The 19206-nt window shown below is 36.5% G+C and overlaps 1 protein-coding gene across 1 annotated transcript in view; it reads right to left on the bottom strand.

Moving 5' to 3' along the window:
- The window catches only part of RNF145 (ring finger protein 145), a 58415-nt gene that overhangs the window by 30624 nt on the left and 8585 nt on the right, over positions 1–19206 (bottom strand). The window contains exon 3 of the mRNA XM_049647876.1: positions 11791–11899. Within this exon, the coding sequence (XP_049503833.1) occupies positions 11791–11899 (109 nt within the window). The remainder of the gene's footprint in view (positions 1–11790; positions 11900–19206) is intronic.

Here is a 19206-nt window from a genome sequence, read left to right as displayed (position 1 = left end):
TAGGACAGAAAACTGAAGAATTAAGAGAATTATGAAATTTACAATAAAATACACATATAAATATCACTTAAAATTTATGAAGTCTTTGAAAATTCTATTAAAGAAAAAAATTTATCTTTAAAAAAGTTTATTTAGTCTTTATTTATTTTTAATAGAACACAAGGCAAGTGAGGAGTAGAGAGAGAGGGAGACACAGAATCTGAAGCAGGCTCCAGGCTCTGAGCTGTCAGCACAAAGCCTGATGCAGGGCTTGAACCCACATACCATGAGCTCATGACCTGAGCCTAAGTCAGTCGCCCAACCGTCTGAGTCACCCAGGCGCCCCCAAATAAATTCGTATTTAAAAGAGCTCTAATTCTGAGTCCAAGACCTCTGAAGGCAAATAATTTCTTTGTGGCCATCTCATATTCCTCTCCAACAGATCCAGTTAAAAGAGGGGAAACCCACAAAGACAAAAAGCAGATGGATGCTTTGCCAGGGGCTGAGGGGGAGGGGAGGGGAGGGAAAATGGAAAGGACGTAATATGTACTGGGTTTTATCGTGGGGTGATGGTTGTACATTATGAATGTACTATATGCCAATGAACTGTTCACTTTAAAGGTTAATTTTATGTGAATTTCACTTCAATAAAAAGGGAATGGGGTGACTACAGGAATTCCATCCCCAAGGGGAAGAGCCAAAAGGTGTCCCCGAAGGGTTCAGTGCCCAGGAAATCTTTCCTAGTAACGTGGGGGGTGGAAACTGCAGAGTTGGTCTCCCTGACATGTTTTCTCTCCCTTGTTTGCTTCTGTCATCATATTACTGATGTTTCATATATAACTCAGCAAACCCATTACTCTAGAATTTCTTATTGCCGAGACATTTGTTAATTGTTTTGCATTATTTCCTAGCCTACTTTAGTTTATTTTTTAGCACTTCTTTGTGTTCTTTAGAGCCTCTAATCTTAAATTCTGACTTTACATAACAAAACCTGTAAGAAAAATCAACTTTCTCCATGTTTTTTGGCCTCACAAAAAATATACCTTATACATAATATGTTGTTAGCACACTGCTACCCTCTGGGAATACTACAGTAGACAGGAAAGTAACAATTCCTGTTAGCATGAAGCTTACAAACCAGGGAGACCTACAATTACTAGATTAATACTAATAATAATTACAATTATATAATTACAATTACAATAATAATTATAATTGTGATAAATGCTATAAAAATATAGAATGAGGGGCGCCTGGGTGGCTCAGTCGGTTAAGTGTCCGACTTCAGCTCAGGTCATGATCTCACAGTTTGTGAATTCAGGGCCTCGCGTTGGGCTCTGTGCTGACAGCTCAGGGCCTGGAGACTGCTTTGGATTCTGTGTCTCCTCTCTCTGCCCCTCCCTGCTCCCGCTGTCTGTCTGTCTGTCTCTCTCTCAAAAATGAATAAAAATGTAAAAAAATTTTTTAATACAGAATGATTTTTTTTCTCTTTTTCACTCTCCGTATTTCGTGACTTTGTGATTTAGTGAAATTATAGGGGACTAAGGGAGATCTGTCTTCCAAAAGAATAATCAACCGTTAGGCCTTAAAGACAACACCACAGTGTTGAACAGCTTCTTACCACTAGCTCTCTGGGCTGCTCTCCTCTAGAACCCTAAGAGAACAGCTCTCCTCAATGCTGCAGCCCCTCCTCAATGCTACTGGAACAATCATCCTACCACAGAAATTAACACCTTCTCGAGGTACCTCAGACCGTTTCTCCTTTGCTCCACTCCTGTCTCTCAAGATGGTCCTTCACAATCTTTCCTGTCTGGCTGACTCATCAGTAAGCCCCACCTCAAGAAAGACGGCCAGGCCCAGAAAGTCTGTAGTCCCTCTTTGGTCCCACTGAGCTTGGCTTGCCAGAGCCAGGGCAGTGGCTTTGGTGAGGGCTAAACTACTGGTCTCACCAAGGAGCCACTACTGAGCTGTCCCTTTTGAAAGAAGAATCTGGGCATTGTTGCACCCCAAACTATACAAGAGAACTTTAACATGGATCAGTATCTGAACAAAGATCTCCAAGTTATGAACAACTTCCCAGCATCTCATGCTGACAATGTAAACTCTTCATTACTAGTCTCTCAACAAAGTGGGTCATTCACAATATAAATAAACAAGATAGAAAGCCAAATAAAAAGAATCCAGAGAAGGAATTATCCAAAATTCCATGAGTCATTTTAGTCCAAAAATTACTCTGATTCAGTAGCCATGAAATTCTAATTTTTAATAGAATTTTGTGAGTATTTTACAATTGAATCAGGGGCACCTGCGTGGCTCGATCTGTTAAGCATCTGACTCTTGGTTTCAGCTCAGGTCGTGATCTCACAGTTCCTAAGTTCAAGCCCCCTATCAGGCCCAGTGCTGAGAGTGCAGAGCCTGCTTGGGATTCTCTCTCTTACCTCTCTGTTTCTCAAAATAAATTAATTAAAAAAAAAAAAATTAAAAAAAAAAGACTGAATCAGATGAAATGTTCAAAAGCAGTATATGGTTTTGTTTTTTGTTTTTTTTTAAGATTTACTTTTTGTGGGGAGGCACCTGGGTGACTCAGTAGGTTACGCATCTGACTCTTGATTTCGGCTCAGGTCATGTCTGATGGTTCGTGGGAAATCATGTTGGCATGGAGCCTGCTTGGGATTCTCTCTCTCCCTCTCTCTCTGCCCCTCCCTGCTTGCACATACATGCTCTCTCTCTCAAAATAAATAAATAAACTTTAAAAAAAAAAAAGATTTTTTTTTTTTTTTAAGTAATCTGTACACACAACCTGGGGCTCAAACTCACAAACCCTAAGATCAAGAGTTGCACACTCCACTGACTGAGCCAGCCAGGCGCCCCCAGTATTTGATTTTTCAATTTAGGAGACTTAAACAGTAAAATGTATTAAGTTGGTAGGAAGCAAGAATCCCTGTCATCTACTTGTAACTGAATTAAATCTTTCCCTTCCTAAACTTTTTTTCATTTGTGCAATTTGTGCAATACTGACATCAATCCTGAACACTAATAAACTAAACACTTTGAAAATCTACTTCTCTAGTTCCCTATGATAGCCTATTCTCCAGTGACTGAAATTGCTTTGGGTCTGAGGAGTGTATAAGATACATGTAAAGGGCCTCAAGGATAGCTTGCTTTAGGAAAATACTTGCTATAAAGAGAAGCATACAAGTTATAAAGAATAAGTAACAACAATAAAACCTAGAAGCTTACCAATTCACCAACTGACCTTGTAACAATCTCTTAAGCAACCTGAACAACCTAGGAACAATCTGTACATTCTGGCCACTTAAAAGCTTTCAAATGGTTTAATTCCAAAGAAACCTAATCTACTTTTACAGAGAATAAAGCTGTGAGCCCTTGAAGTTATCTTATGGAATATGTGCAAACAAAAGGCACTGAGCTCAATTTAAGAGATCCCAGATACTGAGATGTCCAACCCCTGGATCTGAGTACCTACTACACCCTAAGAAATGTACTAGTAATTGAATAATAATAGTTCATTTACTCGGGGCTTAATTATTTAAATCATCTCAGCCACCCTGCCCCTCTCTTTAGGTGCTTTCTGATCCCCTACTCAAATATTTAGTGTCTGGATCTGATAATGTTCAAAGGAAGAAAACATATCAAATACTGAAATGGGTCAATTTTATTCCCGTCAAAATTAAATTTTAAGTATATAATGATAAAATTCATTTTAACAATTCCTTTATCTAATAGCAGTGGTTCTCATCTGAGGAAAATTTTGTTCCCCAGGAGATCACACTGGCAATTAGGGGTGCTTTTTGGTTTCAGCACTGCTGGGGAGTGGTGCTCTACAAATAGTGAGCAGAGAGAGGCAAGTTAGCATTCTGTAATACACAAGACTGCCCCCACAGCAAATCAAGACCTAGCCCAAAATGCTAACAACAGTCCTGAAATACAGAAACTTTAAATTAGATAAGCTTTCATGAAATGGGGAGCTAATTATCTACATTTCACAGATAAATAACTCTTGGGAAAGTTTTACATTTGAAACAACACTTACATACCCAAGACTAGGATGAAAAGGAGTATGCTTTCAATCTTGTGAAACCCATGGGCTCTAATTTAAATTATACATACACAAAACTGATATGATAGTTCATAAATCTAACAATAAAACAAAGAATTTAAGAATATTAGAGTTTAAAACTTTTACAAAAAAACAATTGTGATGTAAACCAAGACCACACCCCTCATAGGAATGGTCATGTCAGTTATAGTTTTTCTTTTTTCCCTGTAGTTCTGGATAGTTTCAATTTTATTTATTTTTTTGTGTGAATATAATTTATTGCCAAATTGGCTTACATACAACACCCAGCAGTTGTCTTTTTATCCAATGGAAAAAAGACAGTCTCTTTAACAAATGGTGCTGGGAGAACTGGACAGCAACATGCAGAAGAATGAAACTAAACCACCTTCTTACACCATACACAAAAATAAACTCAAAATGTTAATTAAAGACCTAAATGTGAGGCAGAAAACCATCAAAACCCTAGAGGAGAGGGGCGGTTGGGTGGCTCAGTAGGTTGAGCGTCCGACTTTGGCTCAGGTCATGATCTTGCAGTTTGTGGGATGAAGCTCCGCGTTGGGCTCTGTGCTGACAGCTCAGAGCCTGGAGCCTGCTTTGGATTCTGTCTCCCTCCCTCTCTCTCTGCCCCTCCCCAACTCCTGCTCTCTCTCTCTCAAAATTAAATGAACATTAAAAAAAAATTTTTTTTAAACAAAAAAAAAACCCTAGAGGAGAAAGCAGGCAACAACCTCTTTGACTTCAGCTGCAGCAAATTCTTACTCGACACATCTCCAAAGGCAAGGGAATTAAAAGCAAAAATGAACTACTGGGACCTCATCAAGATAAAAAGCTGCACTGCAAAGGAAACAATCAACAAAACTAAGAGGACACCGCCGGAATGGGAAAAGATACTTGCAAATGACATACTGGATAAAGGGCTAGTATCCAAAATCTACAAAGAACTTAACACCTGATAAATAATCCACTGGATAGTTTCAATTTTAAAGTAGGATTGATACTGGGAAATACATTCCTTACATCACTCAAAATGAGAAGCACAGTTTAGTAATTTCAAGAATTAAGGAACTTGAAATTTATCAAATTCTAATAAGCTTAAACAGAATATTAAATGTTCATACTATACCAACTATGGCCATGAATTTTCAAAAGTTTAGTTTCTCTGAACTAAAAGCTATATCCATTCTAGACATACTCTAAACAAGTTTTTATTCACTTAAGGATAATTAGCTTCATTATTTCTTAAATACATGTCTTAAGGGAAAATAGAAACTCAGCTTTTTGAAAGCTTATGAAATTTTCAATTTAAGAAATTAATATTTCCAAATGACTTATCCTATAGCCAGTTTTTCAAGTACCAAGTTAATTATTTAAATTATCCAAGTATCGATTCTCCTTTGTAGAACCATACTACACTTTGCCTTGATATAACACTAGAGTGAATGGTAAAAAATATTTGTAAATTGTATAATTGTATAAAGGAGTTGTATCTAGCTAGAACTGAGTTGTATTACAACTCCATAATAATAATAATAATGATGATGATGATTAAATAATGTTAAATAATAACAATGTTAAATGATTAACAAAGGATCCCAATAAATACTTTTCTAAAAGATTTACAAATGGTTAATGAACACATGAAAAGATGCTCAATATCATTAGCCATCAGGGAAGTACAAATCAAGACCACAATGAAATAATCACTTCACACTCACTATGATGGCTATACTAAAAATGACAGATGTCAACAAGTGTTGGCAAGGATGTGAGAAACTAGAACCCTTACACACTACTGGTAGAAATGTAAATACTGAAGACACTTCAGAAAATTAGTATAGCAGTTCCTCAAAAGGTTAAATGCAATTCCACCCCAAAGTATATGCCCAAGAAAAAAAAGCGTGTCCACAAAGCCTACTCATAATGTTCACAGCACTATTCGGAACAGCCAAAATGTGGAAAGAACCCAAGTGTCCATCAATTGATGGATGAATAAACAAAATGTGGTAATATTCATACAACAGAATACGATTTGGACAGACAAAATACTGATACAATTGCTACAACATGGAAGAAAACATGCTAATTAAAAGAAGCCAGGCACAAAGTACCACACACTGTATATGTCTATATGAAATGTCCAAAATAGGCCAATCCATAGAGACAGAAAATAGACTCACAGTTGCCTAGGCTGGGGGCAAGGGAATTAATGGAAAATGGTTAGTGACTGCTGACAGGTACAGGGTTTCTTTTTGGAGTGATAAAAATGTTCTAAACTAAAGTGTGGTGTGGTCTGTAAAATTCTGTGAGTGTACTAAAACCACTGAGCTGTGTCCCTTAAATAGGTATGTGGATTATATCTCAATAACTGTTACTTAAAAAAAAAAAGGATAGCTATAAAGTTGCTACATGAAATGTGAACAATTATGCTTTTTAAAACTAAAAACTTCAGCCTTAATATTTTATAAATGTAATATGTTTAAGCCTCAATATTTATAAATGTGACATATTATGAATAATTAATCAAGGATAACACATCTTTACTAACCTTTTGTGAGACAGCACCATGAAATAAATATTATACTAAGAAAAGACATACTAAAATATTTCATTTCTTGAAATTTGTTAGTTTAATATCAAAACTAACTCCATTAGATAGGCATTATCTTTCTTTACAGGTTCAAAGAAACAACTTGCCAAGGTAATATATTTACTAAGTAGGGAACTAGTTCATACACAGTCTGATTCTAAAACTCATTTTCTTCCCACTAACCATGCTGTCTCCCTAAGAGGACTAAACTAGCAATTAGAAAACCTACATTCAAATTAAAGTCTGAGACTGTTCCTTCCCAGCTATTCACCCACTTCAATTTTTTCTTCTATAAATCCCAAAGGACTGGGATAAGGATCAAAACGGAAAAAAAAAAAAAAAAAAAAAAGTTTTTGTATTTTATGTGTGTTATTATAAAATTCTATTATAATTATTTTTACTATTTTAAATAAGTTTGATCTTATAATAAAAACAAACTCTAAACATTAGAAAAAAACATTCCCATAAACTAAAAATCAAAAGTTAAAACTGCCACCAGAAGAATGTTCAGAAAAAGGCTTTCCTTTACCCCTGACATGGTCATGGTCACCTTTATCTTTATATAACAGAATTCTGATCTCTAAAAAAGCCTGGATGGCAACACGGTATATAAAAATAGAGCTACAGACTTTCATCACTACACCACTAAACCACATGGAAACCAAAAAAGCATGAGGGAAAGGGTAGTATCATTGTTTTCTCACCCAGAATTATAACTAATATAGCTCTACCTTCAACTTTAGGATTTTGATGATTAATCAAAGAAATCACATCAACCTAAAAGGCTATCATTATATAGCTATATCATAATACGGATTTGAAAAGTCTTTGTTTAAAGAATGACACACAGGAAAATGCTCATAAAACATGGCTGCGTAATAAAAACAAGACACAAGAATGTTAGTTAAAATTCACTAAGCACTACACCCAAAAAACAAATAATCCAATTAAAAAATGGGCAGAAGACATGAATAGTCATTTCTCCAAAGAAGACATCCAGATGGCCAACAGACAAATGGAAAGATGCTCAACATAACTCACCAGAAGGGAAATGCAAATCAAAACTACAGTGAGGTATCACTTCACACCTGTCAGAATGTCTAAAATCAAAAACACAAGAAACATCAAGTGTTCACAAAATGACCCAGCAATTGCACTACTAGGAATTTATCCAAAGGATACAAAAATGCTGATTCGAAGGGGCACATGCACTCCAATGTTTACAGCAGTGCTATCAACAATAGCCAAATTATGGAAAAAGCTCAAATCTCCATCAATTGATGAATGGATAAAGATGTGGTTTATATATACAATGGAATAATACACAGCGATGAAAAAGAATGAAATCTTGCCATCTGCAACGAGATGGAAGTGGAGGATATGCTAAGCGAAATAAGTCAGAGAAAGACAGATGTCATATGGTTTCTTTCATATGTGGAATCTGAGAAATTCTTTCATATGTGGAATCTGAGATGAACATAGGGGAAGGGGAGGAAAAATAAGATTAAAACAAAGGGAGGCAAATCATAAGAGACCCAAATACAGAGAACAAATTGAGGGTTAATGGGGGTAGGGGTGTCGGGAGTGGGTTAAATGGGTGACGGGCATTAAGGAGGACACTTTTTAGGATGAGCACTGCGTGTCATATGTACAAAATGAATCACTGGGTTCTACACCTGAAGCCAAGACTACACTGTATGTTAACTAACTTGAGAATTAAAAAAAAAAAAAAAAAAAAAAAAGTAGTTCATAATTCAGAAACTTTAGGCAACTGGGATCTTACTCAGTTGAAGTAAAACTTCAACTGATGAATCTGAAAGATCCTGTAGTTGATACTCTAATTGGATATCTAGGACAGAATTCTTCATAAATTACAAAAAAAAAGATCAGTTCTTCAAACAAACAAACAAACAAACAAACAAAAAAACCCCAAAAAAGTTAAAAATAGAACTACCTTGGGGCGCCTGGGTGGCTCAGTGGGTCAAGCTTCTGACTTCGGCTCAGGTTATGATCTCATGTGCGTAGGTTTGAGCCCTGCATCGAACTCTGTGCTGACAGCTCAGAGCCTGGAGCCTGCTTCAGATTCTGTGTCTCCCTCTCTCTCTACCCCTCCCCCACTTGCACTCCTTCCCTCTCTCTCAAAAATAAACAAACATTAAAAAAACATAGACCTACCCTACAATCCAGTAATCCCACTACTGGGTATTTACCCAAAGAATACAAAAACCCTAATTCTAAAGGATATATGCACCCCTATGTTTACTGCAGCATCACAACAGCCAAATTATGGAAGCAGCCCAAGTGTCACAGATGAATGGATAAAGAAGATGTGGTATATACATACACAATGGAATATTATTCAGCTATAAAAAAAAAGAATGGTCTTGCCATTTGCAACAAGATGGATGGAGCTAGAGAGTATAATGCTAAGTGAAATAAGTCAGAGAAAGACAGATACCATATGATTTCATTCATATGTGGAATTTAAGAAAACAAATGAACAAAGGGAAAAAAAGAGAGAGCCAAACCAAGAAACAGACTCTTAACTACAGAGAACTGATGGTTACCAGAGAGGAGGTGGGTGGGGGGAGATGTGAAATAGGTGAAGGGGATTAAGAGTACACTTATGATGAGCACGGAGTACTGTATAGAATTGTTGAATCACTATATTGTACACCTAAAACTAACATAACACTGATGTTAACTATACCGGAATTAAAATAAAAAACTTTAAAAAAAAAAAAGAAAAAATTCACTGAACACTTGTATGTCAGAAATCATGCTAAGAGCTTTACATGCCTTACCTTACTGCACCTTTACGATAGCCCCGTAAGATATTATCAACATTTTACAGGTAAGAAAGTGGAGACCTATCTTTCTGGTGACACTGAGGTTATAGAGTAGTAAATAAAGAACATGGAATTTGAAACTCCCCAATCACCTGTCCACTTATCTAAAAAATACAGCACTCTTAGATGGCCAGGCACTCACCTGTACACGAAAATGATGACTTAGAAAACCCTATACTCTAACTACTGCATTATACTCTACAGACACAATTTTTGCTTAAAAATGAATAAAGACAGGGCACCTGAGTGGGTCAGTCATTAAGCATCTGACTTCGGCTCAGATCATGATCTCAAGGTTTGTGTGTTTGAGTCCCACATCACCTGAGCTCAAGCCCTGCATCAGGTGAGCACGAGCCCTGCTTCAGGTGAGCCCCTCTTCTCTCTCTCTCTCCCTCTTGTGGGATTCTCTCTCTGCCCCTCGCTCACTTGTGCCCTCTTTCTCTCTCCAGAAAAAAAAAAAAAAGGGAATAAAGATAGAGAAGTGTCTCTACCTTGAACTTGAGCTCAGATTCAGAGGTGTCCTGGGTAAGGCCACAGGAACAGACTGTGTCAGGGTTTGGGGCTGGTGGTAATGGATTGGAAGTACATTCTGTTGTCTGTCTTGGTACTGGCCACTGGACTCCTCTTCTTGGCTATGTGAATAAAGATGCTACAAATCTAATTCATGCTCCCATGAAGGAGTCCAAGACACAGGGAAATACTTGTGTGACACAAAACTAGAAAACTCATGTCTTCACTTTAGGAGTGAAACACAGCTCAACTTGAACCACTGTTAGGATTACAAGAAATGCAGTACTACTCCAATAGGTCCAGTTTTGTAACTGACATCCAAGGACATACCCTGGGCAAGGATAATGGCAGTTAGAGAGTAAAACATCACCTTCCAGGTACCAGAGAAAACTGACCAGACAGGAACTGAGGAGAGAAATGTGAGAAGACGGAGTTTCTGCAAAACGCTTTGGGTCCTTTGAGAAATAACCAGATGAAATTTTAAGGAGGATAAAAGTCCTGCTTCAACAAGAGGGGCCAAGAGTCTGGGACTATTGCTATTTTCGTTCTTTTCGTATCCACAAAAGTGGTAAAAACTAGAAGGTATTAAGAAAATTGGAAGGAAATGCCAGATTTTAACAGGTTTATCTCTGGGTGGTATGATTACGTAATTGTTACTACCTTTAAATTTTCTGTATTTCCCAAAACTCATCTCCAATGAACAGTATTATTTTATAAGAGAGTAAAAAAGTTTCCAAGTCAACCATTCAATTCTAGTAATATAAAAATGCTATTTCTAAGATTAATTTTCAAGCTAACACCAAAATCTGCGTTTCAGACTTCTAGACAACTACTCCTTATTATATATGCAAAGTAACTGTCCCTCTTCTTAGGATTGGGAGTATATTTAATTTTGGTTATACATTTCAATCATAACAAAAGAAATCATACCCTCCAAATTTATTTATACCCGCACCATTACATTTACTGTGTGGCTTTTGGTTCACCTGTATTTTAACATTCCATTCCAAAGTAGGAAGTTCATTTTCATCGGCAGACCAGAGTCTTAAAATTTAGGACTAGCAGACCCAGACAAACACAATATTGCTAAAGATGAAGAAGTTCTGAGCTATACCATGAACCTCATCAGATAATTTATACAAGTCATCCACTATATAGGTGGTCGCATCTCATGCCGATTCTCCTGCATCATAAACTTGATTCCCTAAAATGATGAAAATAATCAAGTCTATAATTGTTAAAATATTCTACAGCCTATCTTTGGAAATTCTTGTCTTAGGTGATATAGAAAAGCTCATGAGTATCTCTGTAAACATAATCTTAAGGTCCATTTCATATTAAGATTGTTTTTTTTTTTAATTTTTTTTAATGTTTGTTTATTTCTGAGAGAGACACAAAGCACGAACAGGGGAGGGGCAGAGAGAGAGGGAGACACAGAATCTGAGGCAGGCTCCAGTCTCTGAGATGTCAGCACTGAGCCCGACGTGGGGCTCGAACCCATGAACCATGAGATCGTGACCTGAGCCTAAGTCGGACACTCAACCGACTGAGCCACCCAGGCAACCCTCATATTAAGATTGTTTTTAAACGCAGAAATAAAATTTGAGGCATAACCCCAGCTATTATTTCTATAAAATAATATTTACTTAAAAAACAAATATTAAAAGCCCTGTTCTGGAACTTAGCAAAGCCTCAGTTTATTAACAGTGTTCATGAAAAATATTTTATTGGTAATGAAAAACCATATTTGGTCATACATTTCAAAAACAAGGTCACATTCTTACCTGGAGATTTGATGGCCAGCATAGAGGAGCAGGGCAGTCAAAAAATACAGGTAAAGCTGAACCAGATGCTGTCTGGGCAAGGTTAGTAGCACAACACTTAAAATATAACCTGTAGTAGAAATAGAGATTATAAATAAAATATAATTCTAATTTAGTCTTCCAATTAATTATACTAATAAAAAGAACCTGAAGTCAATTACTTTCCAATTAAGTTTCAACAACTTTCAGATTTTTTACTTCATACCAAAGTAAGTTTAATACAGTAAAAATCACTATGGACTTTTTGTTGAAAACAAAGCATTTTTCACTTTTTTTTGTAGCCTTCTCTGTTTTACAATCAAGTATACCACACAAAGGTACAACAGCACTCCTCTCATTATCTACCTTTCCTTGATGTCTACTTACTTGTTCTACACCAATTCTCTCATCCTCTCGTCCCAGAGGAAACACTGCTTAATGTCCCTCTCTAAAGCTGCCTCTTACACTTGACTCAAGATCTTATTTTTCTAATTCCTAATCTCCTACATCTTCAATCATCCCCCTAACACCAGTGCTCACTTCTCTCTTCAAAGGATATACAGGGCTCTTCTTCCAATCTTGAGAAACTTCTCTTCATGCTATTATCTATTTTTCTCATTCCACTGACAAATGTTGTAAACTATCTGTACTAATGCCTCCATTCTCTAACACTCCATTATTTCCTCTTAATTGTCTACAATCTACAAATGCTCTATGAACCTTCTTTGCCCTTCTACTCTAAAAAAAACCTCAGAAGTCAACAACTGCCTACTTGTCAAACCTAAAACACCCTGCTTATCCTTGTCCCAGCAACCACCCTCAAAACTGGCTCTGTGGCATGGATTTCCTTATAACCTCCAAATTCCCCCGCTGCTTTTTACCCCCTCAAATGAACAAAGGAAATTTAGTCCCCAAACTGCTTTTTCCCCTACAAAGTATTTAGCTCAAGCAATTTATGTTGCTGCTTCAAATATACCATTCTAAATGTATGTTATCAACAAAGTTACTGAGAACCTACCTACTGCATATGCAAAAAAAAAAAAAAAAAAAAAAAGCAATCATTTCTTATTCTAAGCAGATATATATCTCACAATGCCTGGGATATAATCCACTTAAATGTTCTCATATACAAGTACAAACTGAGCACCCATCCTCCCTCAACAGGCTGGCTCACCCTCCTTCTCCCCTAAATCCCATTCACTCTGACTCAAACCTGAGTCATCTTTCCGTCATCACCAAGTCCTGCTGAGTCTTCCCCAGTTAAGTGTCTCATGTCACCCTTCCTTTCCAGTCCCTATGCCCCATATCCCAGTCTACTCTCAATATAATAGCATACTAATAGCTATTCTTCTTTCAGTCTCTTTCCATCCTCATTGATCCTACACTTCAGTACAAAACCATCACCTTCATCTAGACAAATCTCTTGCTTAAAAACCTTCAAAAGTTCTTAACTTCTCAGTCTGACAGTCTAGGTCTTGCAATATCTGGTTCTTGTCTACTCTTCCATAACTATTTTCCATTTATTAGCGAGTCTTTATTACGGTACAGATAACCCTTCTTAGTACCCAATGCACCTCTCATGCTTAAAGCTAAGGGGACAAGAGCACTATGCTAGGGACTAAAGAGGTAGAATTCAGATTTCCCACATATCCTAACTTTAAGAACAATCCAGCAGAAACTAGACAGAAGTATTTCTACTAACTTTTAATTTCTTAAAATAATTTCCCCAATTTATTTTTTTAATCCCTATCTCAAAGGACTTTAGAGGTATTTAAAAAGGATGTTTATTATATTTAGCAAGCATGTTTAGTGTTTGTGGCTGAGGATTTTCTATTCAATCTACTGCATGAAAACTCTCCATAAGTTCTCTTTTAATGAACTATCATTTTCCTTTCCAGATATTCCTATCTTTCCCTTTTTGTGCACATCTCATAAAACAGCTGCCAAATCCTCTAGACTAAACATATTGATTTTATTCATTCTTTCAATTATCCACTCAACCAATTATTACATATAAAGTGTGAACCATATACATTTCTAGACATGAAAGATCCAAACAATAATCATAGTCTAGTGAAAAAACATGGACAAAAGTATGATACAATATTGGTGCTGTAATATACAAATATTAGAAGGGCTATTATTAAGTGATTAAGCTTGACCTGGACTGAGAACAGTGAATTTATCAGGCTAAGAAAAAGAAAAACATTTTAGGAAAAGAGAATAGCAGGCATGAAAACCATAAAAAAAAGGATGTTTTCAGGAGACCATAAACTCTGTAGGCTAGACTAAAATTTGGTATAAATAAAAAAGTACTGGGAGATGATGCTGATAGAACTGGTGGCTAACACTTCAATATAAAGCCTTGTATACACTAGTAAAGAGTTTAGACTGGGGCAACAGTTCTCAAATCCTTTAGATACACTTTAAGTGAGGTAAGAAAACAAAAAGCAAAACAACAAAAACCCTATGGCCCAATTATCCCCCTCCTTTTCACACTGCAGTGGAAAGATAACTCAGTGATAACAAAAAATGTCACACAAGAATCTTAAGCAATTATGAATACTGCTAAAGCAAGAACAGTATGAATAATTTATCTAAATTATAACATGTATATAATCTAATTATTTGAAAAATACAAGCCAAAACTATTGCCCATGCAAATATGCATCACTATTCACTCTAAACAATCACAACAAACTCAACTGATGATGATGAAGATAACCCAACAATAATTTATAATTAAAATGCAAGACATGCAGCATTTAAAAATGATGACCTACCTAAAATAACATTAATGAATGTTCCTAACAAAATGCAGGGATTTCTGCTATTTAAAGGTTATTTTAGTAGTGAGGGGAAAAATGAGGACCTAGAATAAATCGGCAGCTTTGGTATGGAGTTGGCAGGGTCACCTATGAGAAACATAAAGAAGTCTTAATAGTGATCTGTGAGTGGAGAACAAGGAAGTGAAAATGGTTCTGATGTTTCTAGCTTGGATAATCAAGATAATCACAACTTTACCATTAAGATAGGAAACAAGAGAAGGAGGAGGTTTGAGGTATAGATGATGAGTTCATGACCATAAACCGAAGTGTCTACAGAATACTTAGGTGGTGATGATGTCTAACAATAGTTAGAAATCCATTCAGTACCAGGCACTAGCTAGGCGCTAGGAATAACCCCATTCCTACCTTTAAGGAGCTCACAATCTAGTTAGGAAGATAGATGAGCCTAAGGATCCTTGGAATGCAGCATAGTAAGTGCTATGGGAGAGGTTATGAACTGGGTGCCATGAGATCAGAGGAAAGAACACTAACCCCAGACTACAGTGGTCAAAAAAGCAACGGAAAGTGGAGATAGGGATTTGCAACCAAAACTATATGAGATCACACAAACAAAAAACATGAAAATTAAACACAAATTCTAGGCTGTATCAACACTTAAGAAGTCTAAAGAAAAAACACAGCAAAAGAGTCAGAAGAAACGGTCAGAAAGTTAGAAGAATCCAGAAACACTGTTAAGAGGAAGCAGTCAACAATTCCATAAATATGAGATTGTCTGCAGAATGACAACACAAATGAAGCCCGAGTTTTACATTTTAGGTCACTAATGATTTTAGTGATTGCAATTTCAATGGAATTGTTCTCATAGCCAGTCTTTGCTTTCCACCTTTTACAAGGCTAATTCTGGCTCTCATTACCTCTTGCCTAAAATCCAAACTGGTCTTCTTACCCTTGGTTTCTCCCCTCCCCAATCCAGTGGCCTGTAGAACACTGCCTAGTCAATCTTCTTAAGTGCAGTTCACCTGCTCTAAATTCCTCACTGACCTACCACTACCTACCAAATTATGAATACCTAATATATGTATTCAGGTCTTTTCACAAATTCCCCTACTATAACTTTTCAATATTACTTCTATTTCCCCTTTTATAACCTATACTTTGCAAAACAGTTCTATAATTAGCATTCCAATTATATTTAGACAATCACTTCTTTTTGCTATTCTCAGACAAAACCCACCCTGGAAAGCTTCTCAATTTGAAGGTACAATTATATTCCATAAACATGAACTTTACCGTTCCCTACCTTGATTTTTAAGCTCTTAATAATAATTAAAGGATATAAAAAGGGGGGGGTCACAATATCAATAAAAGAGACAAAATACCTAGGAATGAACTGAACAATAAATGCCCAAGACCTATATAATAAAAACTTTAAAGCACTCCAGGACTCAAAAAAAACCTGGAACATAGGGAGGCTTTCTGTGTTCATACATGGAGAAGAGTTAACATCTTTAAGCTACCTCTTCATCTTAACTTTAAGTATCTAAAGTTCGTATAGCCAACAATATCAGAAAAACTCTGAGGGATAAATAAAAAACAATGAAGGGACTAAGTGTAGACAGTACAATATAGTCTAAATACTCATTATGACCACACACTTAAAAAACAGGAATAAATATCAGAAATGGAACCAAATATATGGGAGAACTTAGTATATAATGATTAGCCAGGAAAAGATGAACTATTTAATAAATACATGGAAACCACCAGATAGTTATCTAGGGGAAAAAATTATACCTACAACACACTGTACATGCAGATAAATCCTAAGTGGAGCAAAGATGTAAATGTAAAAAATGAAATAAAAATAATGAAGTAAAATATGATAGAGAAGCCTTTTCTAATTGAGTCAAAATTCTAAGTTCTAAAAGAAAAAACAATAGGGGTGTCTGGGTGGCTCAGTTGGCTAAGCGCCCCACTTCGGCTCAGGTCATGATCTCACAGTTCACGAGTTCAAGCCCCACACTGGACTCTCTGCTGTCAGCACAGAGCTCGCTTCGGATCCTCTGTCCCCTTCAATCTCTACCCCTCCCCAGCTCATTCTCTCTCTCTCTCTCTCTCTCTCTCTCTCTCTCTCAAAATAAATAAATAACTCTCTGACCTCAGTCGTAGCAATCTCTTACTCGACACATCCCCAAAGGCAAGGGAATTAAAAGCAAAGATAAACTACTGGGACCTTATGAAGATAAAAAGCTTCTGCACAGCAAAGGAAACAACCAACAAAACTAAAAGGCAACCAACGGAATGGGAAAAGATATTTGCAAATGACATATAGGACAAAGGGCTAGTATCCAAAATCTATAAAGAGCTCACCAAACTCCACACCCGAAAAACAAATAACCCAGTGAAGAAATGGGCAGAAAACATGAATAGACACTTCTCTAAAGAAGACATCCGGATGGCCAACAGGCACATGAAAAGATGCTCAACGTCGCTCCTCATCAGGGAAATACAAATCAAAACCACACTCAGATACCACCTCACGCCAGTCAGAGTGGCCAAAATGAACAAATCAGGAGACTATAGATGCTGGAGAGGATGTGGAGAAACGGGAACCCTCTTGCACTGTTGGTGGGAATGCAAATTGGTGCAGCCACTCTGGAAAACAGTGTGGAGGTTCCTCAAAAAATTAAAAATAGACCTACCCTATGACCCAGCAATAGCACTGCTAGGAATTTACCCAAGGGATACAGGAGTACTCATGCATAGGGGCACTTGTACCCCAATGTTTATAGCAGCACTCTCAACAATAGCCAAATTATGGAAAGAGCCTAAATGTCCATCAACTGATGAATGGATAAAGAAATTGTGGTTTATATACACAATGGAGTACTACGTGGCAATGAGAAAGAATGAAATATGGCCTTTTGTAGCAACGTGGATGGAAGTGGAGAGTGTTATGCTAAGTGAAATAAGCCATACAGAGAAAGACAGATACCATATGGTTTCACTCTTATGTGGATCCTGAGAAACTTAACAGAAACCCATGGGGGAGGGGAAGGAAAAAAAAAAAAAGAGGTTAGAGTGGGAGAGAGCCAAAGCATAAGAGACTCTTAAAAACTGAGAACAAACTGAGGGTTCATGGTGGGTGGGAGGGAGGGGAGGGTGGGTGATGGGTATTGAGGAGGGCACCTTTTGGGATGAGCACTGGGTGTTGTATGGAAACCAATTTGACAATAAATTTCATATATTGGAAAAAAAAATTAAAATACAAACAATAAAAAAATAAACTTAAAAAAAAAGAAAAAACAATAAATTCAATCTCATTAAAAACAAATTCTGCAAGTCAAAAAAATCATAAGCCAAAATCAAGACAAGCACAACTGGAAACAGTAATTTTAACTCATCATAAAGGGTTAATTTCCCTAATGTATACCAAACTCCCACAAATTGGCAAGAAAAGGCTAAAATCCAGAGAAGGCCAGCCTAACTACTCTCTGTTGGTGCTGTGTCTCCCTTCAGCTAGAGCTGTAACCCCAATAAAGCCTTGCCTGTGCCTTTGAGAAAAAAAAAGGGGGAGGGGAGAGGCTAAAATCCCACAGAAAAGTGGGCAAAGGACATGATCTGACAACTCACAGAAGAGGAAACACACGTTTTTTCATCAACATGTGAATAAATACAATCTCACTCACAGTAAGAGAAATACGAATTAAAACTTATGTTAAAAAACATCCATTTTTCATGTACTGGAATAACCAAATGTAAGAATTTGATAACACGGTTTTTGATAAGGATGTAAGACTGTAGGAACACTCAACCACTGTCTGTAAAACCCCATAGAGAGTAATATCGATCCATTATTACAGACATATATACTCTTTAACGCAGCAACTTCACTTCTAGCAATTTATCTCAAGGCTATATTTGTATCTGTCAAAATTATGGCTATATAAAATTATTTAGTGCAACACTGAATGAAATAGCAGACGAAACTAAAGTGTTCACCAATAGAGCATCAATTCTGTGGTATGGCCATACAAGGATACTACACCACTACGAAACAGAATTAGGAGGCCTAGGGGGAGAAGGAGGCCTTAACATTTAATCAGAATCTTAAAATTTGGCAGAACAGGAAGTGTCAACATAAAAACACAGAGTACAAAGCTTTATTTCATGAATATCTAAAAGCAGTAGTTATGGCTCTGTGATACATCATAAAGTTAAAACAAACAACAGGTTCAAGACACTGTAAATCTACTTCTGAAATCATTGTTGCACTATATGCTAATTAACTTGGATATAAATTTAAAAATTAAATAAAAATTTTAAAAAAAGAACAGTGTATATTATCCCATCATCTGTATAAAGAGAACATACATATATTTATACTTGTTTATGTTTATTTACCAATATATCTTTATATTGACTTATGTATACATAAAAATATCTCTAGAATTTTTCACAAGTTAATAAAAATAGCTACTTGCTGGGGCTTAAGAGAACTTAGTAGTTGGCAAACAGAAGGATGATACTTTTCACTGTACACTTTCTATGCTTTGATTTTATTTTTTATTTATTTTATTTTATTTATTTTTTTTTTTTTAATATATGA

Source organism: Panthera uncia, assembly GCF_023721935.1.
Source record: "Panthera uncia isolate 11264 chromosome A1 unlocalized genomic scaffold, Puncia_PCG_1.0 HiC_scaffold_17, whole genome shotgun sequence".
In the NCBI taxonomy this organism is placed as follows: Eukaryota; Metazoa; Chordata; class Mammalia; order Carnivora; family Felidae; genus Panthera; species Panthera uncia.
The sequence above is the reverse complement of the archived record's forward strand: the minus strand, read 5'-3'. Positions and strand labels throughout refer to the sequence as shown.